This window comes from Martes martes, assembly GCF_963455335.1.
Source record: "Martes martes genome assembly, chromosome: 4".
In the NCBI taxonomy this organism is placed as follows: domain Eukaryota; kingdom Metazoa; phylum Chordata; class Mammalia; order Carnivora; family Mustelidae; genus Martes; species Martes martes.
In genome coordinates this window covers 86132902-86157700 of record NC_137891.1, presented here as the reverse complement: position 1 = coordinate 86157700, position 24799 = coordinate 86132902, and the positions used below count along the sequence as shown (strand labels likewise).

The 24799-nt window shown below is 40.9% G+C and overlaps 1 protein-coding gene across 1 annotated transcript in view; it reads right to left on the bottom strand.

The window, feature by feature from the left end:
* Positions 1–711: 711 nt before the first annotated feature.
* Positions 712–24799, bottom strand: part of POGZ (pogo transposable element derived with ZNF domain) — a 48077-nt gene continuing 23989 nt past the window's right edge. The window contains exons 4-19 of the mRNA XM_080800007.1: positions 22012–22187; positions 20714–20822; positions 19190–19480; positions 18891–19109; positions 16533–16642; positions 15089–15426; positions 14601–14755; positions 8899–8999; positions 8227–8373; positions 5595–5729; positions 5310–5482; positions 5015–5155; positions 4500–4556; positions 4191–4303; positions 3952–3976; positions 712–3823 (exon numbers count right to left, since the gene is read on the bottom strand). Coding sequence (XP_080656133.1) covers positions 2152–3823; positions 3952–3976; positions 4191–4303; positions 4500–4556; positions 5015–5155; positions 5310–5482; positions 5595–5729; positions 8227–8373; positions 8899–8999; positions 14601–14755; positions 15089–15426; positions 16533–16642; positions 18891–19109; positions 19190–19480; positions 20714–20822; positions 22012–22187 — 3962 coding nt within the window. The 3' untranslated portion in view covers positions 712–2151. The remainder of the gene's footprint in view (positions 3824–3951; positions 3977–4190; positions 4304–4499; positions 4557–5014; positions 5156–5309; positions 5483–5594; positions 5730–8226; positions 8374–8898; positions 9000–14600; positions 14756–15088; positions 15427–16532; positions 16643–18890; positions 19110–19189; positions 19481–20713; positions 20823–22011; positions 22188–24799) is intronic.

The following is a 24799-nucleotide window of genomic DNA, read 5'->3' as shown; positions in this document are numbered from 1 at the left end:
CTACAAACTGGTAAATGGAAAAGTAAAAGGAAACCATGAGTTTTCTATTTCAGTCTTCCACATACTCAGTCTCACCACAGAAAGTAGTCAATAAATACTTGTTTATTGATTAAACTGAATTATAAAAAAACAAAACAAAAAAAACTTCCTTCTACTACTAAGCCATGCGGGCGGAATCCACAAAGATAACTTCCTGGCCAAAACCCAGCTGATCCACCGTTGGTGTTATGGTCTTAAAAAAATTACCCATCAAGAAAGTCATACAGTATGCAGAGGACAGGAACCCAGCTCTGCTGAGGCTGGGGCTGCTGTGGAGACTACCAAAGAAGAGGATTAGGTCATTGTAGATAGTTGACCATAGTTCTTGAACTTTCTCAAAGGCAAAGGGTTGACTTCAAAGTCCATACTGTCAAAATGGCATCAGGCAAAAAGCTGTGGAAGAGAAGCCCAAGAGAAGATGGATCCTCAGTTCACTTTTCAGATGCCATGGGTTCATGAAGTTGGCCAAGCTGTTTATGGGCAGGATCACTCCAGTTCACTATATTATAGTGTGCTGGGGGTTAAAAAACCAAAAAAATGGAGGTGAGGAGAAACAGGTGGTAACAAATGTCAAACCCGTACCACCAGGCCCATCACATCTTGAGCATGTCCCAGTCTGTGAAAAGCCTACTAAAATAGGGTTACCTAGAAAAAAACCACATTGTTTATAAATCCATTTCCCCTCATTTTATTAAATGTTCCATTTATGTACATTTTAAAGATGAACCATTTACAAGCCTATGCAGGCTGCCTTCTTGGCTCCCAGGAGGGACATGTTGCTGAAAGCCTTGGGATGGACAGATAGTGTAGCTGTGGGAAAGCTGGACTTGGGTTTTTGTTCCTTTTCTCTGTATGATACAGTACATTTCAGTTTATAACCATGAGTACATACAGTTAAAAAAAAATCCCTCATGCAAACTGTAGAAAAATTTTCTTCCCTTGAAGCTGGCAGTGAAAAATAAAGATTCATGTCTTTTTCTCTGTGCACACCCCTGTGTGTTTCTTCAGGTCACAATCTTCTCTAAGCATTAAAAGAAATAAGGAAAGCCACAGGGTAAGCAGGATTTCAACAAGTGGTCTGTCTTGTTTTTAAAGTTCAACACTTAACTTCTTGCACAATTAGCTCCTGGCTGTAGGACATGTGATCTCTTGAACAGGCATACTGTCCACCTAACATGAAGAAGACCCATACACTGGGAATGGCTTCCACCCTAACACTGTAATCACCTCAGTACATCTTGCTTGCTAATGATACATGTATCATCCTTTGTCCAGAGTGATGGTGTGAGCATGGGAAAAGGGGCTAAGGATCCCAAGTGCAAAGAATATTGGTTTTGTCATGTTTTTGTTGGAGGGAGGGTGGTGAGGAAAAACAAATCTAATTAATTATTCTGGATGAGAGGTGGTTTCATGCATTTTTAAAGCCACAATTTTATATCTCAGAGTTGCTGTAGAAACCAACATCTCTGGAGAGGGAAGGAAACAAAGGAGAAGGAAGAGAGTTCGGTGGGATTTTTTTTTTTCCATTTTCATTTTTATATAAAAGTGTTAAGACCACAATGAAAAAAGTTTTTTTTTATCCATATATATAATAAACCAGTTTGTGAGCTACATATTTTTGTCTTTCCCATCTTCAGAAATGTTCTCACATTGACAATGGTTGGATAGCATCATGCCGAAAGACATTGCCACACAGTAAAACAAACAAAAAAACCCAGATGTACTATGATACAGTTGAGGTAAAAGGGGAAACAAAAAATTTAACATTCGTCCACGAAGAATTTTTTTTCTTTTTCTTGATTTTGTCAGAAAAATACCAAACACAGTGATTTAAATTTAAAAAAAAGAAAAAAAAAAGGTCACAAAAACCTGTTTTTAGCAGAAGTGAATGACCAATGGGCCAGCTCCTTGGCTCAGACGGGATCACTACTGGTATTCCTAATAATCCACAAATCCACAGGGAAACAGAGTCAACATTGGGGGGAGTGGTGGCATAAAATTAAAAAATATAAACCAAATACCCGACCTGGCATATCCCCCTTTCCCTAAGTCCCTCTACCCCCTCTTCACACTTTCCCACCCCCACTCCACACCCGCTCGTGATGCCAACACTCAAATCTCCATCAGATCTAGGTCAGCTTCTTCAAAGCCATAAAAGGACTCGGTCTCACTTTCACCCTCAAAGAGCTGGTGAAGGCTTTCAGGCTCAATTGTCTCTTCAGGAGATGACCTGGGTCGGGGAGTGGAAGCTGAGGGCTCCTCAGACTGTTCCCCACTCAGCTTCAGCTGCTCCTCGAGGGAGGCAATGAGCTCCTCCTGCATGTCAGCATTTCTCGTGGGTGAGTTAATGTTGCCATCAGGGCCAGGCAGAACACTAGCCACAAGGAAGGACCGTTGCACCAGCTCTGGACAGTCCCCAATGACACCCAGCACCTCAGCCAGCCAGACCAGCACCAGCTGAAGCAGGACGTCAGAATCACACGCAGTATCTGCCATTTCCCGAGCCTGCTCCTTCCACTTTTTGTGTAGGAAGTTCTTGACAGTTCGTTTGATGCATACATCCAACGGCTGGATTTTGGAGCTACAGCCCGCGGGGACCACTGCAGGCAAGGTGCTAGAGGCACTAAGCATAGCCAGCACCTCTTCTGACAAGTGAGTGCGATGACAGTCCATCACAAGCATGCCTTTGCTGCGCTGGCACGCCGTGTGCTTCTGCCACACTCGGGCAGACCACAGCTCCATGATCTCATCATCACTGTAGCCACTCTCCTTTGCCTCTAGCAAGATAGAGTCTGGCACATTAGCAGGCTGATCCATTTGTCCTCGGTAGAAAACCAGGGTGGGGAGGACAGTGCCATCTGCCAGAATGGCCAGCACCACATCACACCATGGTTCCCCTGTGCCCACTGTCTGCAGGGCATTCTCCTTACGGTCATCGCTGCTCAGCACCTCCATATCTAGAAACAAGGAGATCTCATCAATCGCCACAATCATGGACAAGGGTAAGTCCTGGTTGTGAATCTGTCGCTGTACGAATTCAATGAAGAGTCCTGCATTCTCCGCCACATCCTTAGGTAGGGTGTGGGCCACAGCGCGCCGGGCATGGGGAGTCAGGTGGTGCCGGAGCATGAAACGCACAGCCCACTCGTAAGAGATCTTAAACCCCCCCTCCAAAGAACGTCCTATTTTGGTGGCCTTCTGGAACAAGGTCTCCTCATTCACAGGTAACTGTTGTTCTCGCTGGGTTAGCACCCACTCAGCCAGCTTCTCTTCTGCCTCTAAGCTCAGATATTTGCCCTCCAGATTCTCCCCTTGGGAGGCCTGGAAGCGCCGAAGCCAACGCCGGATCCGTCGCTGGGGATTTCGGAAGTGTTCAGCTGCCTGTTCCGTATTGCAGCACAGGGCAAACAGTACCACCCGAAGCTTCTTCACAGACAGCTGCTCCTTCTTGCCAACCCCACCGCCACTACCGCCCCCTATTGCCTGCTCAGGCTCCTGCATGACTGGGCTCCCTTCATCCTGGTCATCGACATTCAGACATTCGGCCCCCTCTGTGGCCAAGGGTGGAAGGGCTAAAGGCTGGGGGTGAGTTGGGGTTGGTGGTGGGGTTGCGGTTGAGGCTGGTGATGGGAGTGCTTGGGCCATAGGAGTCGCAAGCTCTTCAGGCTCAGCTGGGGTGGCCCCCGCAGATTTCACAGTGGCAGTTTTATTAGAGGGGAAGGTAGGAGGAGTATATATATTCTTCAAGCTCCGGTCATGCACTCGGTCACGAGTGTGGCCATGTCTAAAGGGTTGAAAAGAAAGCTCGGTTAAACTAGGAAAATGAAATACTAATAGTAGCAGTGATAATAATAAAAAAAAGATGAAACACACTGAAAATAGAAATTAAACCATGAAGTGAGTTTCTGTTACCTTGAGTGAGACATCCAAGTGAGTCCTATAGAAAATGAGACAATAAAATGTTAACTCAGAGAAGAAACAAGCCCTCCAGTCTTATAAAAATGTCAGGCTGGAATGCTTCCAATTTGGTGATGTCTATCTGAACACTAGATGAGCTAGCCTAGGTAGAGAGGCTCCTGACTCATATGGTAGAACTTATATCCTTATTTTCTTTTTCTGTTGTCCTACTAACTCCCATCTCTACTACTTACCCCGTGGCAGGATGCTGCTGGATCTGTGAGAGGGGTTGAATACCAAATGCTTGGCCATGGCATCTCCCACAGAGGTAACAAAGGTACATGAAGTACAAGCCAGCTTGATACCACTAAGAAAAAGAATCAAGAGTATATAGAACAAATATATCAATGACACTAGGGATAAAATCTGAGGCCTAATAAAGAAAAGAGAATATCCTTTCTCATCTTTCTCAAATTAATTCACATACCTCCCCCAAGTTAATTAAAAGGATTTAATGTAAGAATGTGAAAAATTAAAGAGACCATCACTAAGCTTTTCCTTACCTCACAGAATTTTTAAACAAAGCCAAATACTTGGGGCTCTTGCGTGGAACATGATTGCTGAGAAAGACAAAGAAAAAAAAGCATGAGTTAGGGAGTTCTGATCATTAAACAAGAGATCACCAGTTTCTGACAATGCCCCAACAAAAGAGATGTCACTTTAATCCATCCTCACCTCAACCTAAGCCAGTTTTCCTACCATATTAATATTCGCTATTAATATGCATATGAATCACCAGAAGAGCTACTAAAACACACACTCTGACTCAATAGCCTGGGGTTGGGGAGGAGGGGCTGAATTTCCAACAAGCTCCCATCTATTGCTGCTGGTGTTTGGGCCACACTCTGAGTAGCAAAGTCCTACAAAATCAGAGCACAGACCATCAAAGTCAAATGAACATGGGTTTGACTCTTATCCTGCTAGGAGAGATGGACAGACAGCTCTAAGAGCTGAAGGAGGGAATGAAATGAGTTCTGGAGACTCTGGAGATAAGATCACTGGTTTAACCCAGACTTACTTGATCATGTGGTTGGCATAGGCTCGAGAGCAGCAGGTGCTGTAGCGACACAGAGAGCAGTGAACGTAAGTAGGGAAATGATTAGGGAAATCCGGAATCTCAAAGCTGCACTCCAGGCATGTCTGCCGACCCATAACACTCCTGTCGAGAAACAAGGAAAATTCCTGTTATCGCCCCAGGAGTCCTCAAATTGTGGGGGCTTCAGATAACAGATCCTGCTAAAAAGGCTAGTAGATTACACCGGCTATAGGAACAGTCGTGCCCACCCGGCCCCCAGCCTCCAGAAGGCACTGACATTTTCCTAACAGCTCTCTTCTGGATGTTGCGCCGGACAGGGGGATAGAGGAAGACAGGCAGAGGGTCCGTTGAGGAGGTCAGGGGTGTTGCCTCCTGCAAGGTGCTGGGAGGTGCATCATTGGAGGAAACAGGAACAGTGCGTGGCTGCCCTCGGGAAGCCCGGATTGTCACCTGCGAGCCAAGGGAAGGAAAAATTAGACACCAGCCATGCTAACCTCGAATACTGATAATCTCTATTCCCCTCCTCTTGGATCTATAAAAGATACAGTGACAAGTCTTTTACCTTTGTGCCTGGTTTCAAACCTTCCAGCTGCTTGGGTTTACGGAAAGTTTTATGGTGCTGAAGCTTGTGTTCAATTTTGTCCTTGGCAAAGAGAAACTGCAGCCGGCATTTGTTGCAGTGATAAACATTCCTCTTCTGAAGGGGGAGAAAGAAAGAAAATCCCTTAAAGATTCCCAATAAATTTTCTTCCCTGATGAGAAGGCAGATTCATGCTAATAATCATTCCTTCCCCCTTTCTGTGGATTACTGAAAGAGGAAGAAATACACAACACCAAACCTACCATTGAGAATCATCACCTCCCATGGTCCCAAAGAAAGGCAGACTCACAGCCAGGATGACTAGGTCCTCCAACCATCTCTTCCTGACTTGGTTTAACAATGTGGATTAGTGGCTTAAGCTTTACTTGCCCCTACTTTGTCTTTATAATGCAGACAGTGCTACCTACTTCTGGACAATCTTTTTTTAAACACAGTAAAATGTACATGATGGGAAAAAAAATCATCACTTTTTATTCCACATATGCCTTCACATTTTAAGTTTGCCTTCAATTCCAACCCTCCACCTCTTTGCACAGAAACAATTTGCTACCAGTTTCCTGGGTATTCTTTCAGACAGTCTATGCATATAGCCACATAACACACACACATCTCCAATCATGACCTCTCTGTTTGTCCTTTTTTTCTTAACATGAATGACAGTATTCTTCTATATCTTTTCTATACCTTTCTATCCCTTGCTATCTTTCCTCTTAACACTTCAATATATATACATGCACCTGTTCCTATGAGACCAGTTTGAGGATTCAGACTGCCTAGTATTGAAGTCCTTCAGAAACAGGACTCAGGTCTATGGTTTTCTTTCCAGGATAACAAGGCTCCATTACCTGAGTACAAGGGACAATTTCCACACTGCTCTTTGCAATACACATGTGGGGGATTATAGGCAGTCACCCCTATGCAAATAAGTGTGTGAGCCCAAAACGGAGCTCACACGTGAGAGTGCAGGCACGTTTGTGCAGACCCAGGCAAGGGTTCAGCACAGGTGCATCCATGTTGTTCTCCATTTTGTGCCTTCTCTATGTACCTTCACTCTCCTCTTCTAGTGGCTCCTTTGTTGCAGCATTTAAAACAAGGCCCTATTTATTCCATTTTAAAAACAAAACACAAAAGCAACGACAATTTCTCTTCTGCTACCTCTTTCCCTGGATGTGCCAACCCTCAATCTTCCCCTTCTGAAACTTTAAAAAAATAAGTTGTCTCCATTTCCTCACCTCTTCTTCATTCATCCTGCTGAAATCTGACTTACACTCTCCTAACCAACCACATGGCTCCTATCAACGTTGCTGAATTAAAGGCTGGCCTCTAAATTTCTATGGTGCTTGTCATCTTGGTGTCTATGGTTGACATCTGTGGTGCTGCAACATTCAGATCACACCCCTCACTTCAAAACACTTTCCTCCCTTCAGCTTCCTTGACATCAAGTCTCTTCTGGTTTTCCTCCTAGGACTATGGTACTGTATTTGTATACAGAGTCTTCAGAGGTTCTAAGCCTTCATCTTATTCTTAATTGGGGGTGAAGGAACATGGCAACTTCTATGTTTAAAATCACTTGATTTATATAATTATAATTCCTAAGTATGTTTTCCACAACCCAGGCTTTTCTCCCAGGTTTCAGACCTAGATAATCTGTTTAACAGACAACTATAGCTGCTGTCCACAGATACTGCTAACTCAGAATACCCAAACATGTAATCCCCACTTCTGCCGCCAACCTTTCTTTCTACCGTGTTTCTATCTCAATACACAGTCTCACCATTCATCCATTTCTCCCGAGCCAGAATTTTAGGCACTATTCCTAACTCCTTCCTCACTACCTTTACCAAATCCATCTCTAAATCATAAATACCACTTACCTTCTCAGTTATCTCTCAACTCTATCCTTTCTTCATTTCAAAGCCAAAAGCCACTACTGCCTCTCATCTAACCAAAAGAGCCTTTGGCGTGTCCCCTTAACTCTGGTCTTGATCTCCTTCAATTCATTCTCCTATTGCAGCCAGTATAATCATAACTTAAAACAAATTTGAATTTACCACTCAAGGACTTAAAAAATTCCCTTAATGCCTCCCCAGTGACTTATAAAGTTGAAACTCCTTTTCATGGCTTACAGTTTTCTCCATCACCTGTTTCCTAATTTCCAACCTTCCCCTTGTACCCCACACTCAAACCACACTGAACTTCCTTTAATTCTTTGAACCTCCATACTCTCACTCTGTGCTTTGGAGAACACTCTTCTTTCATCCCACTTCACTTGGCTCACCCTTCCTCATACTTCAGGTCTTGAATACTCTTCTTCCAAGGAAGCTTTAGCAGGCTCCCAAAACAGGTATATGCTTTTCTTTATCTTATACTTCCCCAACACAATATTCTCCATGCTCTACTATACTACTGGTCTTGTATATCATTAATCCCTGGCACCTAGCTCAGTGCATGGCATATAACTGCAATTTGGCAAATTTTTGCAAACATATATACAGTATCCTCTCTACCAAAATTATCTGCCTAGCTCAGCCCTGGCCCCAGCATCCATAAGACTTTAAGAATGAGAATATGGGAACTGCTTGGTGCCTGGTACCTGGTGCCTCATGTAATGCTGTTGGAATGCATTGCCATTTTTGAAGACCTTCAGGCAATAAGGGCAGAGCAGATGCCGAGTATCCTCATGGATCATCCGAAAATGGACATCTACCTCAGAGTAGAGGGAGGAGCGATATTGACACACCTGAGTCACATAAGAGGGAAAATAAGCTAAGAGTGAACAACTGAGGCCTTAAAAAAGAGGTAGCAACAAAAAGGTCAAAATAAGTTTTCCTGAATGTACAGAAATCAAATTATTATTCTGACTCTGTAATGCAGGGATGTTTGTGATAGATTCAGCTGTGGATTAAGATAAAAATAGGGGACGGACAAGAAAGTCTAAGAATATGTTTTGTGACTAAGAGGAGTAAAGTCTTTGTCCATCTCTACGGGGCCACTTCCAGAGACACACACTCCTGCAGTACATGTGTTTGTTCTCTGACTGGGTTCCCTGGCTGGGTACATGCACATGTTCCTTTAATGTTTTTCTCTAGTATGGAAAATCCTGAAAACAGACCCTAGATTTATTATTTCTTCTGGATCTCCCCAGAGTTCCTAAAACTGAGTGTATGCAGTAGGTATGCAGCAATGTTCATTTATGGATTCTTTGTATTCAGCCTGAGAGCAAAATGGCAAAATGGCTAAAGCTCCCTAGAGAAAAAGGCAATACCTGGCAGACATAAGGCATCTCTCCAGGCTTATGAGTATCCTTCATATGCTGGAGAAATAGTGGCTCACTCTCAAACGCCCACTCACAGATCTTGCACTTGGCTGTAAGAAGAAAAATAATCAATAAATCCACCTGAAAGTAAGACCAAAGTACTGCTAACTCATAATCTTTATTCTCTCTGACTTCTCTATCTTCACTTTCAATAGTCGGTAAATCACTAACTCTCTTCTTTCTTTAAAATGGTTCTGTCTTAACATCTGTGTTGCTGTTAACAACCAACTTTATGCCTCTAGCTCAGACTAACTATAAAGCTCCATTCTAGGTTCTGAACTTCTACAAGACATTTTAATTGGATATTCTACCACCAACTCTCATTCAACCTCCTCCTGATTCCTGGTTGTTTCCCCACCTCTTCCTACAGTTAGGCACTATCTCTGAGTCTACACCCCTATGTTCTGTCACCATTATTTCAGAATGTATCTAGGAATGGTCATTTTTCCATTCTCAGAGACAAAAACTTGGTAGAAGCCCACATGATTGCCTACTACTAATCAGGTGGCTTCCAATACCTCTCATCTCTCCAATAAATACAGTGTCTATGCTTTACATACCATTGCCAACTGAGTTATTTTAAATTACTACATTATTTGATCTCTAAGCTCAAAGACAGACAATGATCGTCTCCTATGAATAATTCCAAGCATTTACCAAACATCTACTAAATGAGTATAAGAATTTGTCCTCAAAAGACTGACAATCATGAACAGAAGTTCTTGCCTTGTTATGAATTGCTGAGATGATTAAACTCTGAAACTGGCCTTCTGTCAAGTTTATAAGGCTGCAATTCTGAATTTTTGGTAGTAATTTGAATTGCTACATATTTTGAAATAAAGAGACAAAATAATTTTCTTATAGTCAATGGAATTATTTTCAAGTTTTTACAAATGTAGAAATTGTAAATTTGAAGCTTTAAGCATTTGCTGGAAAATAGCCAACCCCTGTTCCCCAAAAGAGTGAAGCTGAAATGATTCTTTAAAGTAAACAAACAAAAACCAGGGATTCTTAAGCTGGGGTCCATGGACGATGGACCCTTAGGTGCCTTAGGGAACCTCGGTATCCCCTGAAATTATCTGCAGAAGAGTAAAATGTTTACTTGCTGGGAAGAGGGTTCAGAAATTTGTGTTTATCTCAAAGGGGTATGGCAACCCATTTAGAAGCACTGCCTAGAGGGCGGCTGGGTGGCTCAGTCCTTAAGCATCTGCTTTCAGCTTAGGTCAAGATCCCAGGGTCCTGAGATTCCTGCACTGGGTTCCCTGCTCAGTGGGAGGCCTGCTTCTCCCTCTCCCACTCCCCCGCTTATGTTCTCTCTCTCACTGTGTCTCTCTCTTTCAAATAAATAAGTAAAAGCTTAAAAAAAAAAAAAAAAGCACTGCCTAGAGATTTGTTAGGTCTTACAAAGACACAAACAAATAAAAAAATTCTGTCTAGAAGAATTAAGAGAAGCTATAAAATACATAAGCTGAACATTGAAAGAACAGGGGTTTGCCAGACAGAGCAACCAAGAGAAGAAGAGGAACAAAGGCAAGGAGATATGGAAGTGCACAGCATGTTTGGGAAATAGTAACTAGTGTCAATTAAAAATGACAATATTTTGGGAGCACCTGGGTGGCTCAGTCAGTTAAGCGTCTGCCTTCAGCTCAGGTCATGATCCTGGGGTCCTGGGATTGAACCCCACAAGCAGGGAGCCCACTTCTCCCTCTCCCTCTGCCTGCTGCTCTGTCTGCTTGTGTACACACACACTCTCTCTCAAATAAAAAAAACTTAAAAAAAAAATGACAATATTTTCTCCTTTCCCCCCTTTGCCTCTTAATTCAATTTGTCATTAATTGCTTTTCTTTTTTTTTTTCGAGGACACCTTTAAATATTGGTGCTTTCCAACCTTCTGTCTTAACCTTTCTTATTCTGTGTTCTCCTTGAGCAATTTCATTCAACCTTGAAGCTCTTCCTACAACCAATATATTGGCTCTCTTGGTACAGCTGTTACACAACATCAATAATAACAACAACACTAATTAAAGCTAACACATAAACACCATGCTAACATTTATATATATATTATCTCATACCAAGAAAACCAGTGAGATAGAAACCTAAGTTATCAGTGGATTTAAGACATCTCTAGTAACCACCCGCATCTGTTCTAGTTCCACAGCAGAGCTGGTATGGAAAGATTTAGGAGACAGATTAACTAATTTTGCAAAGTGGCCATCCTAACACAGTCCCTCCCAGCACCATGACCCTCATGTCCTTGACACCTAACACGTCTCTTACTTTGAGAAAATAGGAGTGAACTACTACAGCTTCTGCTTTCTGTTTTTCAAATTATGAAAGAAAGGATAGGGGCAGGCCTGACTGGCTCAGTTGGTTAAGCATCCAACTCTTGATTTCAGCTCAGGTCCTAGAATCGAGCTCTGGATCAGGCACACCCTGCTCAGTGGGGAGAATTCTTGTCTCCCTCTCCCTATGGCCCTCCCTCTGCTCGCCTGCACATGCTCTTTCTCTAAAATAAACAAATCGAAAAAGAAAAAGAAAGGATAGATATCTTATACCTTTCTAAGGTTCAGCCAACCTCATTATTCCCTATTATCCCAAGACTTTATCAAGCAATTAGTTCCCTCTTTGTTCAGTCATTTTCCACACAGGATTCTCCCCAGCATTTGACCATGGTTAAGCCTGAAGCACCCTTCCCTCAGCTCTACCTCTTCTTCAGTCTACTGCCCTTAAACAAGTGTGAAGAAAAACATAATGTTATTAAGATTATACTGTTACGATAATTTAAGTGTAATGATCCACTGATGTTTGGGACAATTCAGGAAATTTGAAAATGGACTAGGTATAGATGATATTAAGGATTTATGATTGCTTCTGTTAGGTTTTGACAATGGTATTATGGCTGTATACAGAGAAAGGTCTTTATTTTTTAGAGATACATACTTAAGTATTCGGGGTGACATGTCATTATGTATGTAATTTCATTTAAAAACACTTCAGGGGCGCCTGGGTGGCTTAGTTGGTTGGGCAACTGCCTTCATTCAGCTCAGGTCATGATTCTGGAGTCCCAGGGAGTCTGCTTCTCCTGCTGACCTCTCTCCTCTCAAGCTCTCTCTCTCTCTCAAATAAATAAATAAAATCTTAAAAAAAAAACCAACAAAAAAACCAAACCACCTCAGAGGGGCGCCTAGGTGGCTCATGGCTTAAGCCTCTGCCTTCCACTTAGGTCCTGGGATTGAGCCCCACATCGGGCTCTCTGCTCAGCAGGGAGCCTGCTTCCCCCCCCACCCCCCCGGCCTGGCTCTCTGTCTGCCAAATAAATAAATAAAATCTTAAAAAAAAAAAAAAAAGGTAAAAAAAAAAAAACCCACTTCAGAAAAGGAAATTTTTTTCAAAATTAAAAAGAAAGCAATGGGTCCAAAAATACTAATATTAAAAAATAAGCTACTTTTATCAGGATCTGCCATATGTATGGGAAAGAGGACTTACACAAGAATCCAAAAATAAAACTGATACATACTGAAGTATAAAAAAGGTAATTAACTTCTTTGGGTTAACAATTTCTCAGCTTTTTGATCAACATAAATTTTAAGTCACATGATACTCAAAAATTAAAAGTCAGATATAACAAGAATAGAAAGCAAAGAGAAAAGGACTGATGAGGTTCTGAGTGGGAATTTCTTTCCCCATAAGGAAAAACTTATCTTTCCACACATAAATGGAATTAACAAAAGCCCACCCACCAGATTCTGTATAAAAATAAGATGTATTCACTAGGAAGTGTAGATGAGTTATTCAGATTTTCCGTCACTGACAGTGAAGACTTTGGGGCCCTATAGCAAGACCAAGTTGGCTACTCTGCCACTAAATGCATAGTGGTTGATTCCAATATCTAGTCTATTCCCGAATTATCAGTCCAAAGTTCTACCATCTCATTAATTTTTAAATCCTGATTACATGCTGAAGTGATATTTTGGATATACTGAGTTAAATAAATTATACTATTAAAATTAATTTCAGAGGTGCCTAGCTGGCTCAGTCGGTAAAGCATGCAACTCTTGATCTCAGGATTCTAAGTTCAAGCCCCATGTGGAGTGCAGAGCTTACTTAACAACAAAACAAAGAAACAATAAACAGTTATAAAAAAAAAAAGAGGTTGTAAAAAAAACTTTTAAATTACCTTTTTTTACTTTTTAAAAATGGCTACTAAAAAATTAAAATTGCATATGTAGCTCACATTATATTTCTATAGACCAACACTAGCCTAAGCCACGAATGGCAATTTCATTACCCTTGCCAAAGCCAAGGAATTACAAAGGGAAAACAGTGCTTTCCTGAAACAGATTCTGGAAAGACATGGGAAGATACGCTCTATTCCTTGTCCGCACTATTTTGTGCCTGAATGTAATGCCCGAGATTAACATAGCCACCCTGCTACAAGCCAGAGACAAGAGAACTATAGCAGAACACTCAAGTTCTGGGCTACAAGTTTACCCTACCTCAAGTCCTATCAGTTAAACAATATAATGGATATCCTTATTGTTTAACTCATTTTTAGTTAAGGTTCTTAATCTGCAGCAAAAGCACAGAGATGACATGCATATTTCTTCATGTGTTTGCTATACAGTTTCCCATCACCTAAAAGGTTTTCTTATTACTTTCATCTGTCTAAATCTTTCTTGTATTTAAAGACCTTAAAAGTTAGGGGCGCCTGGGTGGCTCAGTTGTTAAGCCTGCCTTCTGCTCAGGTCGTGATCTCAGGGTCCTGGGATAGAGCCCCACATAAGGCTCCCTGCTCAGCAGGAAGTCTGCTTCTCCCTCTCCCACTCCCCTTGCTTGTGTTCCCTCTCTCGCTGTGTCTCTCTCTGTCAAATAAATAAATAAAATCTTAAAAAAAATAAGTAAATAAAGATCCTAAAATGTTTAAGTATGACTTTCTGGGAAATCTAGCCTCAACGACCTTTTCTGTAAACTATTTCACCTATCATTGGTATTATACAACGCACAGGTTTATAAATAAATATACTGTCTTTTTCTCATTTTCCTTTATGTAATTTTTGTCTTAGTACAACAAAACTGGAAATCCCCTGAAGGACACAGGAGATATTCCAGGAAGACTGGGTTCAAATCCTCACAATGGCACCTTACTAGAGATGTATGCTCTCAAGTAAATGAAAATGACTTAATTTTTGTGAGTCTGTGTTCATTCTGTATTTCCTCATCTGTTAGATGTACAGTGAAGGTGACATTCCACACCTCATCTTACATTTCACTGAAAGCACTGTCTTAATGGTATTTTATGTTTATAATGCTATCTTTTGTCTTATGTAAAACCTACCAGGGTACTAACTAAAGTGGAGGGCCAAATATAGATGATCTCGGTAAGGCACCCACTGCATTACACTGTATACATTACAACACGTTACAGTGGTCCTGAACCAAAGCCCCTAACAATTCTAGCACTGAATTCAATTCAGGCTTGAAGAGAAGTCTAAGTCCTAAGAATAAAGGGTGAGTGAAGTAAGGAATTGATTAGAAATGTGCAAAGGGCTTCCTCTAAACTGATATTCATACAGAATGATGGGCTCTTCCCAGTGCCATTCAATGAAGAACAAAGCATACCCCTACAGTTTAAGAGTTTCCAAACTTACTAGTCGATTCATAAGGACTATGAACATTTTCCAAGTGGCACTGGAGCTGGAAGGGCGTGGAAAACTGGCGGTAACAGTGTTGGCAGATAGTATGACCATCTACCTCACCGTTCTGCTGATCGAGTTCTACATGGTGTTTCATATGGTTCATGAACCTATAGCAGAGCACAAGAAGTAGAGAAAACAAAAAAATCAGCAGCCTGGGAATCCCAGAACACACATTACCACCCCCTTCCTTGTTTGGGACAGTCCTTTTCTGAGCCCAGAAAAGGGTTCTTGAAACTAAGAGTTCTGTGGAAAGATATACTGGTTTCCCTTACCCCACCCGAAGTTATCTCTTATTATTCCCACAGTATCTCCTCCTTCTGTAGTACCACTTATTGATTTAATGATAATCCTTAGATTGGATAACAGGACTAGTGCCCAAAGAGAAAAGACTTAAACAAATTTCTCATCCAGGGTAACTTCTGAGGCTCTTCAACACTTACCGAATGTTGTTTTTTAGCCTTTTGGTACAATGTGGGCATCGGAAAGATGTGGCAACCTTAGGGAAGTTTGTGAGTTGGGCCACTTTGCCACCATCCCGTCCGTAGTAGAAGTCGTCTACTAGCATGATGAGTTTGGTCTGGACAGCATCACCCACATTCTCATTTGGCTCTGGTACTTTGGTAGGCGGTGACAGAGCAGGAATAGGTGTAGAAGAGGGTGTGGAAGCAATAGGAGCTGTTTTCTCAGGGGATGGGGGCTTTGCAGCTGATGGGACACTGGGTTCTGAATCCATAGACTTTCCTTTCTTCTGGTATTCCACCATTTCTGGGCAACAGTACTATAAAGGAAAATCACTGTAGTTATCTTGGGGGCTGGGATATGCCAACTCCCCAATCTCATGAATATCTCTTGGGAACAGTTTGGTTCCAGGTATTCTCACCCAGGTTTCACCCTTCAGTTTTCTATAGTGTTTCTAGGATTATGGCTTTTTCTAATGGATATTTATTTATAGCCATATGCCTCTCCTAACCCAGTATCTTGTATTTCTCCTTCCTGCCTTGGATACTTCAACCACTTACTAGCATAACTTGCCTCTGAATTCCCCAGCAAGAAGAAATTCCAATCTTTGTGTCTGGACTAATACCAAAAAATGAAAAGGCTAGAAATGAGAACCGGTTAATGACTCCTGGTTCATCCAAGGACAATAAACAGAATATAAACTGAGGGGTATCTAGGTGGCTCAGTCGGTTGAGCATCTGACTTCAGCTCAGGTCATGATCTTGGGGTCCTGGGACTGAGCCCTGCATTGGGCTCCCCACTCAGCAAGGAGTCTGCCTGTCCTTCTCCCTGCTCATGCTCTCTCTCAGTCCCTCAAATAAAATCTTAAAAAAGAAAAAATACAGGTGTCTGTGTGGCTCAGTTGGTTAAGTGTCTGCCTTTCACTCAGGTCATGATCCCAGAGTCCTGGGATGGAGACCCATGTAGGGCTCCCTGCTCAGTGGGGAGCCTGCTTGTCCTTCCTCTGCCATTCTCCCTGCTTGTGGTCTCTGGCTATCTCTCTCTCTCTTTCTCTGTCAAATAAAAAAAATAAATAAATAAAGCAAGCAAGCTTTAAAAAAAAGGAAGAAGAAAATAAATCAAGGTCAACTTGGTTTGAGTTGATTATCTAACAAACCCATCCTCCTGTGTTCCTGTGTAGTTTCAAAATCAACCACAACCAAGGAATTAAGGTTGCATATGTTCCAATCTACTTGAGAGTCTTTAAATATATCCTTCTACATTCCAAAGTATGAAACTCTTCTAAAATAGGCCAGAAAGGAGCATAACCCTTTAAGAAACTTCTGAGTCGTTTCAGAGTCCCTGCTTCACATGCTCCTAATCCTAGAGGAGGTATGCAGTGGTAGCCACTGAAGCCGGATCCCCATCAAAACTGCTATCACTTACACACATGTGACCTCTCAAAGCTTCAGTAACACGGAATTGAGCATTACACCGTGGACATATTTTCCGTCCACCATCCTGGAGGTCGAACACTGGGATGGAAGAAGAGGTCACTGGAAGAAGTAAGAAGCATTGATAAGATTAACGAGATGATACTAGAAACAGATTACTGGCCCTTTGAAGAAATGTTAAACACCCCCTGAAGGGCATATTAAGGTTGATACGCAAGCATGAATGATCACTATGAGGACCATTCTTTTAACTCTAGGCCAGGGATCAGCAAATCACAGCTCCTAGACGAAATCCAGCCAAATTTCTATTTGGCCCATGAGCTAGGAATGGATTTTACTTTTTTTGGTGGTTATATAACTTTTTCTTTAATTGAGGTAAGACATACATAAAACTTACCTCTTAACCATTTTCAAGGGTATAGTTAAGTACATTCGCATTGTTGTACAAGCAGAACTCTTTTCATCTTGTAAATCTGAAACTCTATCCATTTAACAATTCCCCATTCCTCCTTCCTCTTAGTCCCTGGCAACCCCCGATCTACTTTCCATCTCTGATTTTGACTCCTCTAGGTACCTCATATTAAGTGTAATCATACAGTATTTGTCCTCTTGCAACCGACTTAGTTCAGTTCTTAGCAGAATGTCCTCAAAGTTCATGAATGTTACAACATTTGTAAGAATTTCTTTTCTTGAACAATATGCTACTTTATGTATATACCATATTTTGTTTATTTATTCATCAGTTGATGCTCACTTGGACTGCCTCCACTTTTTGGCTATGGTGAATAATGTTGCTATGAACATGGGTGTACAAGTATCTGCCCGAGGACCTGCTTTCAAGTCTTTTGGGTCATAACCCAGAAGCAGAATTGCTGAGTCAGATGGTAATTTTATACTTCACTTTTTGAGAGACCATCATACTAATTTACATTTTTACCAGCAATGCACAAGGGTTCCAATACCTACACATCCTCACCAACCCTTGTTATTTTGTTTTTTGGATAAGAGCCATCCTGATGGGTGTGAAGTGGTATCTCAACATGGTTTTGATTTGCAATTCTCTAATCATTAGTGATGGTGAGCATCTTTTCATGTGCTTAAGAGCCATTTATTTATCTTGTTTGGAGAAAGGTCTATTCAACTCCTTTGCCCAGTTTTTAATTGGGCTGTTTTTTTATTGTTGAGTTATGCTTTATATATTCTAGATGTTAACCCTTTATCAGATATATGATTTGCAAATATTTTTTCCCATTCACTGGGCTGCTTTTTCACTCTGTTCACAGTGTCCTTTGATACCCTAAAAGTTTAAAATTTGATGTAGTCTCGTTTTATCTATTATTCCTATATCTACTGTTATATTTTTCTTTTGGTGTCATATGCAAGAAATCATTGCCAAATCCAATGTCATGAAGCTTTTCCCTGTTTTCTTCTCTTACAGTTTTAGCTCTTATGTTTAGGCCTTTCGTTTGCAGAGTTAATTTTTACATATGGTGTTTAGGTCCAACTTCACTGGATGTGGATGCCTGATGTTTCTGATACCATTTGTTCAATGTTTTTACATTCTTAAATGGTTGAAATGAAAGCTAAAGAAGGTATTCTGACACATGAAAATTACATATAATTCAGGGGTGCCTGGGTGGCTCAGTGGGTTAAGCCTCCGCCTTCGACTCAGGTCATGATCTCAGGATCCTGGGATCGAGCCCTACATCCGGCTCTCTGCTCGGTGGGAAGCCTGCTTCCCCCTGTCTCTCTGCCTGCCTCTCTGCCTACTTGTGATCTCTGTCAAATAAATAAATATAATCTTTTAAAAAATTACATATAATTCAGAGACCATAAACAGTTTTAGTGGAACACAGTCATGCTCATTTGTTTACTGCCTGTGGATGCTTTTGTACCACAAGGGCAGAGACCATATTTAGTGCACAAAGCCTAAAATACTAGCTGGTCCTCTAGAGAAAATTTGCCGACCTCTGCTCTAGACCATCGAAAATCCTTATGCTCATATCTTGCCTACACCTGAAAACCTCTCTAGCACATCCCAACTTTAAAACCTTGTGCAGAAATCTACCTCCTCTGTGAAGCTTCTTTTTATTATTATCCCACCCACCTGTGATCAACTGGTCCATTTCATTCATCTCCACAGCACAAGAAACACAGAATTATCTCCTTACAGCTGATTTAGTTACACTTTTCACAGCGGCTATCCCCTTTCCTACACTAAAGTTTTTTGTAGAACAAACTGTGACAACTACGTTTTATGTCTCTATTTCAAAGCATAAAGTGCTAAAGTAACAAATACTTTATTAATGTTTCTGAATGACTGGATACTCCGTCTTTCAGAGTACTGTACCTTTCATTGAAGATTCAGGTCCGCTGGTTCTCTGGGAGCCATGGGCAGAGCTGTTGTTGGATACCACCACTGGCCCAGGACTCTGGCCCAGGGAAGGGATGGTGTTAAGGGTATTCACCAGTTTGGCTACTTCATTGCTATTTTCACCTGTAACCCCAGGTCGCTTCACAGTGACAAAGCTGGCAATGCTCACTGCAGGTGGAGAGGGGAAGGAGGGAGCTATGTTGGCCAAGTGAAAATCATCTGTTCTCCACCCACTGCCCCGCCCAGCACTGCCATCTCCACTTCCCAGGGCTCACCTAGCTTGGGATTGGGGGTCTGGCTGGATTGGCCTGGAGGCTGAGCAGCTAGCTGCCCCAGTGAGGTCGGCTGTGTGGCAGTGGGAGTGGTGGAGGTGCTGGGTGTGGACTTGGTCTGCTGGGACTGGGACTGCGGGACGGTGCTTCGAATGGTCAGAGTAGCTGGGATGACAGTGGTGAAGGTGTTGGTGGTGGGCCGCACAGGCATTGTGGAGCCTGGCCTCACTGGGGTCATCTGAGAGAACACTTGTGGGACTCCAACTGTCGGCTTAACAAACTGGGTACCTGGGGCTTCAAAAAAGAGACAAAGAAAAGTACCAAAGCTTGGTCAATAAGCTCACCTCTCATACATTCTACCTGTCTTTACTGAAAATACTGGAATAAGAAAAGGTTACTGCCCCAAAGTGTTTGGTGGCCATCAGAGGTTAACAAGAGTAGCATACACTCTAATGTCTAAGACAATACATAACCAAGGTGATAAAAGATCTTATACTAAGGAATCAGCCCTATTAAATTGAAGAAAGAAGATTCCTATCAACTCCTCCAAAAACACCTTACCACACTGCCTTTTTTAATCCCAAGAATATAATCAGGAGTAGCTGGACCTCAATACTGGAAGAGGAAGGATAAGTACAGATAGGAGGCAGTGTGTGTATATATAAGGCCAAAGGGCAGATGTAGTCCTAAAAAAAACCCATCCTTCTCTCTTAGGATACTAAAGGAGTCTTCCAGTCTTTCATATGAACTCAAACAGAAAACTGACTACGCCATTCTACTAGCATCCCAGAGGTGAATCTCCTGGCTCAGCTATAAACAATTCCATTGACAAATATATAAGAAATATCAGAACTAGGTAAGTTAAATTCATTAGACTTAAGGCCAAAAGCACTGTGTGGGCTCTGAGAACAACAAAAACTTAGGAAGACGAGTTTATGGAAGCACCCAAAGAACAATTAATTAAGATATTTTTTGCCCTGAATTGCAGTAAACTTATAGGAACTAAATAAAGAACTGTGGAGAAAAATCACAAGATTTTTAAAAAGTATTTTAATTTAGTTTCTTTAAAAAAAACCTACTAACTAGTCATTGGCAAATTTATCATCAAAGGAAAGGTCATTTGTTTTATATCCAAAATCTATGCTATAAAATTAAAGCAAAATAAAGTTTATAATCCCACCACGTTAAGTGAATAGACTTATTAAGAAATGTGCAATTTGGGAGTTTTCATTAATAATATTCCTTCAGGATAACAAACTTAATAGCTGACTAAAACACCAGAAGCAGAAAAAGGACTATATAAACCCTGTTTGAAGGGTGGTAAAAAGTTAAAAAGAAAAATAAAACCACCATCCTGGTCAAAGGTTAGAAAGTTTTTTAAAAATTGAGCTTAAATCAGTATGATCTTTGTATTTTTAGACTTTCCTTAAACACACTTTTTAAATGACCAAGAAGGATATTTTGAAACAAGAAAAACAAATCTTCCGGATGCCAGTTTATTTTGAATGGGTAGACATTTTTCCTTACCTGGGACTAGTGTTATTGGTCTAACCGTTTGGCCTTGCTGTACGTTCAGCACAATCCCAACCTGATTCATTGCATTTTGTACAGGCCGGACATTTCTTACAGGAAATCCCTGCATTAAAAAGCAAAATGATCTTTAACATGGAGATCAGCTAACACTAGCAGAGATTGTAATAAGACTACATCTTAAAAAATTCAGTCTTAACCTAGTGGTTCTTTTTCTAGAGGTATAACTTTTAAATGACTGAGATGGAGAAATCTAGGAATTTTGGCAAACTTTTGAGTGACAAAATATCAAAACTGAATAATAAGCTTTAGTACATATGAGCAAAAAGGAAAACATACTTCCTCTTAAAAGAACCTCAGCTTAAAAAATACCTCATCCACAAACTGGCCCCTAAACAGATAAAGGCATAGAAAAAGGAAAAAAAAAAAAAAAAAAAAGGCACCAGGAATATTCACTGGAGTGATTCAACACAAAACAATTGTTTTTTTTTTGTTGTTGTTGTTGTTTTTTTAAAGATTTTATTTATTTATTTGACAGAGAGAGATCACAAGTAGGCAGAGAGACAGGCAGAGGGGGAGGAGGAAGCAGGCTCCCTGCTGAGCAGAGAGCCCAATGTGGGCCCCGGTTCCAGGACCCTGAGATCATAACCCAAGCTGAAGGCAGAGGCTTAACCCACTGAGCCACCCAGGTGCCCAGCACAAAACAATTGTTAAGAAATTGTTCCCAAAGTCCACTTCAAAGGCCATAAACCTCTGGCAAACTTTTAAGAAAAGACTTTCTAACTCAGGAAGCCACAGGCAGAGAGAAACACTTGCCTTTATTTTCCACATTCAGCATTAGCCTTTCAACTTCGACTCACGTTATATGTCATATAACTCACGTTGTATGTCAAATAAGTCATCTTCCTCCTTCTCTTCCAAAGATCTCCCTGCACCTTACCAATTTCACACACAGATTTCAAGAGTCAACTAACTCACCCCATTTTAAGAAAAACAGCCCAAGCAAAGGGCAGGAAGTGTTAAGGACCAAGTGTTAAGGCTTCCTAATCGAAGCTTTCCCACTAATTTCTGCCCAGATCTCAATCAAATCACTTAACAGCCCTCTAAAGGACAGGAAGAGGAAATTAACCAGGAGTGTTACGTTTGGCTTTCTTTAAAAATCAGTATCAAATTAAAGAACAGCAAATGAGAAAGCCAGGTCAAAAGACAGGACTTAGAGTTCTAAGTTAGAGCTTCCAATGGTTCAGTATTTTTCTCTTTTTCCCTACCCAGCACCAGAACTGAGTCCTACTCACCTGTGTAGTGATGAATATTGGTTGTGAGGCCACAGGAGAACTGGTCACATGATTGGCATTCTGCATGACCTGGACAGGCCTCAACACTGGTTGAGTAACCATTGCGCCAAGACCTGGAGCTGGATTCTGGGTTAGGATGAGTGGCTGTCCACCTTGTTGGACCAAAGAATTGCCAGCTGAAGGGTAAAAGGAAGAAAAAAAAATGTAAGGAAAAAATAAACCCACACTTTATAAGTAACAGTATAGTCTCAGATAAGAAATGGTATCCCTGATAACAAAATATCCAAGACTGCCACACTCACCTTAGGTTTAACATCACCAAATGCACCAAAAATGTAAGCTTTACCCAAATCTACAACTAACAGAAAAACTGTAGATAGGGTTCATGTCATGAACCTAGAAGTGAGATTTCTACAAGGCTATCATTTTGACTCTGACAATATTGATAATATGATTTAACGTAATCTCTCCACACCAAATTAACAAAACAAAGTAACACATAATTTCTTTTTCAATATTTTAACTAGGTAAAACTTATTTTGTCAGAATATAATTTGTTTTTAGCTAATTCACTTTTAATCTTTTTAAAAGTGGCATATTTATCAACAAACATTAATTCAGCAAGCACACAGAATCTAAAGAATGGCACCTCTTCCTAGTGAGTCAAAGCTCAGAAATCTAACAGATTCTCTAAACAACCATTGTCTTTTACAGGTATGGGAGCACAGAGATTGACAGGTTAACTCCTCTTTCTCTTTTTTGACATCAGGACTGATAAAGAAAAGACTTGGTCAAAAACTAACCAACATTCAGTAAAAAAGGTATGACTTCAGAAGATAATAGTTCCTTCAAAAATAAATATCAATAAATTGACTACTATTGAACCACTTTAGGTTCTTAATGTTTTATTTTTTTTCCAAAGATTTTATTTATTTGACAGAGAGCGTGAGAGAGATCACAAGTAGGCAGAGCAGCAGGCAGAGAGAGAGGGAGAAGCAGGCTCCCCACTGAGCAGAGAGCCCGATGTGGGGCTCGATCCCAGGATCCTGAGATCCTGACCTGAGCCGAAGGCAGAGGCTTAACTTAACCCACTGAGCCACCCAGGTGCCCCTAAATGTTTTAAAGTCTATTTACTACATTTGGCAAAAAAGTCATTAATACTAAGTTTCTTGATTTACAGAGAATACTCCAAAACCACACAGAAAATTTGAGCATCAATATACCTAAATCAGAGATTGAAGCAAGATACTGCCTCAACTTTTTACCTTAAATAACCAGAATGGGATGGGTTCCTATGAACGGTATGTCCTACTTTGACAGATGGAGTCACTGCAGTTAACTACAAAGCTAGACCACTGGAGTGAGTATATAGGTGGCTATTAATGGGCCAACAATGGTTTGTCCCACTTTTATCCAGAAAATGAGTGCCCATCAGGAACTAGACCTCATAGTTACTAGGTCAGCTGACTAGTGATTATGAGGCTGACACAGATAAAAAATTACAAGTTCCATCTCTGCTAATTATACTGGCAATTTAATATTTTAATTTAAATGTTTTATTATGCAGAAGTTAAAATACATATAAAAATACCATACCATAATGAACCCCCATGTACCCATCACTCAGCTTCAACAACTATTAACTATGGCCAATTTTGTTTTTTCTATACCTCCCATCCACATTCTATGAATCTTTCTAATAACTCCAATGAATTCTAATAAATTATTTTAAGTGGTTTCCACATTCTTTTTTTTTTAATATTTCATCCATTTACTTGAAAGAGAGAGACAGCACAAGTGAGCACAAGCGGGGGGGGGGGAGCCACAGAGGGAGAGGGAAAAGCAGACACCCTGTGCAACAGGGAGCTCAACTTGGGGCTCGAACCCAGGACTCTGGTACCATGACATGAGCCGAAGGCAGACCCCCAACCACCTGAGCCACCCAGGTACTCCTGATCCCTACATTCTTATTAAATCTTTTCTTAGAGAAATTCTGATCATTCATGGGTTTTACAAAGTTCAGGGGATGAAGAGGCAATCAGAATTCTTAGGCTTAATAAGCCTACAAAAGAATTAACCAAGTAGTACCCTGCCTCAAAGTCTGCTCTCAAATAAACTAGGTACCATAGCCATAAACTGATTAAATAAAGGGAAGAGATCCAGCAGCTTCTCTCACAATAAGTTCTGTTTTACAAATCTGAAGGTCTTGATGTATCCCCTTATTCTTTTATGTTTACTTACATAGCCTTAAAACCCAGAGATAAGAGGAATAAATGGAGTCAAAATGAGCTAAACAGGAGTTGAAAAACATACAATTTATAGAGTAAGAAACCTGTATCATTAAATTCACATCATTCACAGCTCAGAAGTAAGCAGCAATTTATTTTCCTACATAATATTTTTTCCAAAGCAAAATGTATGATCAGTCAGAACCATGTAAGTAATTTCTAAATGCTGAGTGATAGATTCTGAAGAACAACAAAAAGGATTGTAAAAATAATCCAGAATTTAATTACTGACACCTTTATTAAGATTTTACCATTTATTTGACACAGATCGAGATCACAAGTAGGGAGAGAGGCAGGCAGAGAGAGAGAGAGAAGCAGGTTTCCCGCTGAGCAGAGAGCTCCATATGGGGCTCAAACCCAGGACCCTGAGACCATGACCTGAGCTGAAGGCAGAGGCTCAACCCTCTGAGCCACCCAGGTGCCCCTCCCTGACACCTTCTTTAAAAAAAAAAAAAAAAGGCTTTACTGAGATATCCACATAACATACACATTACTCATAT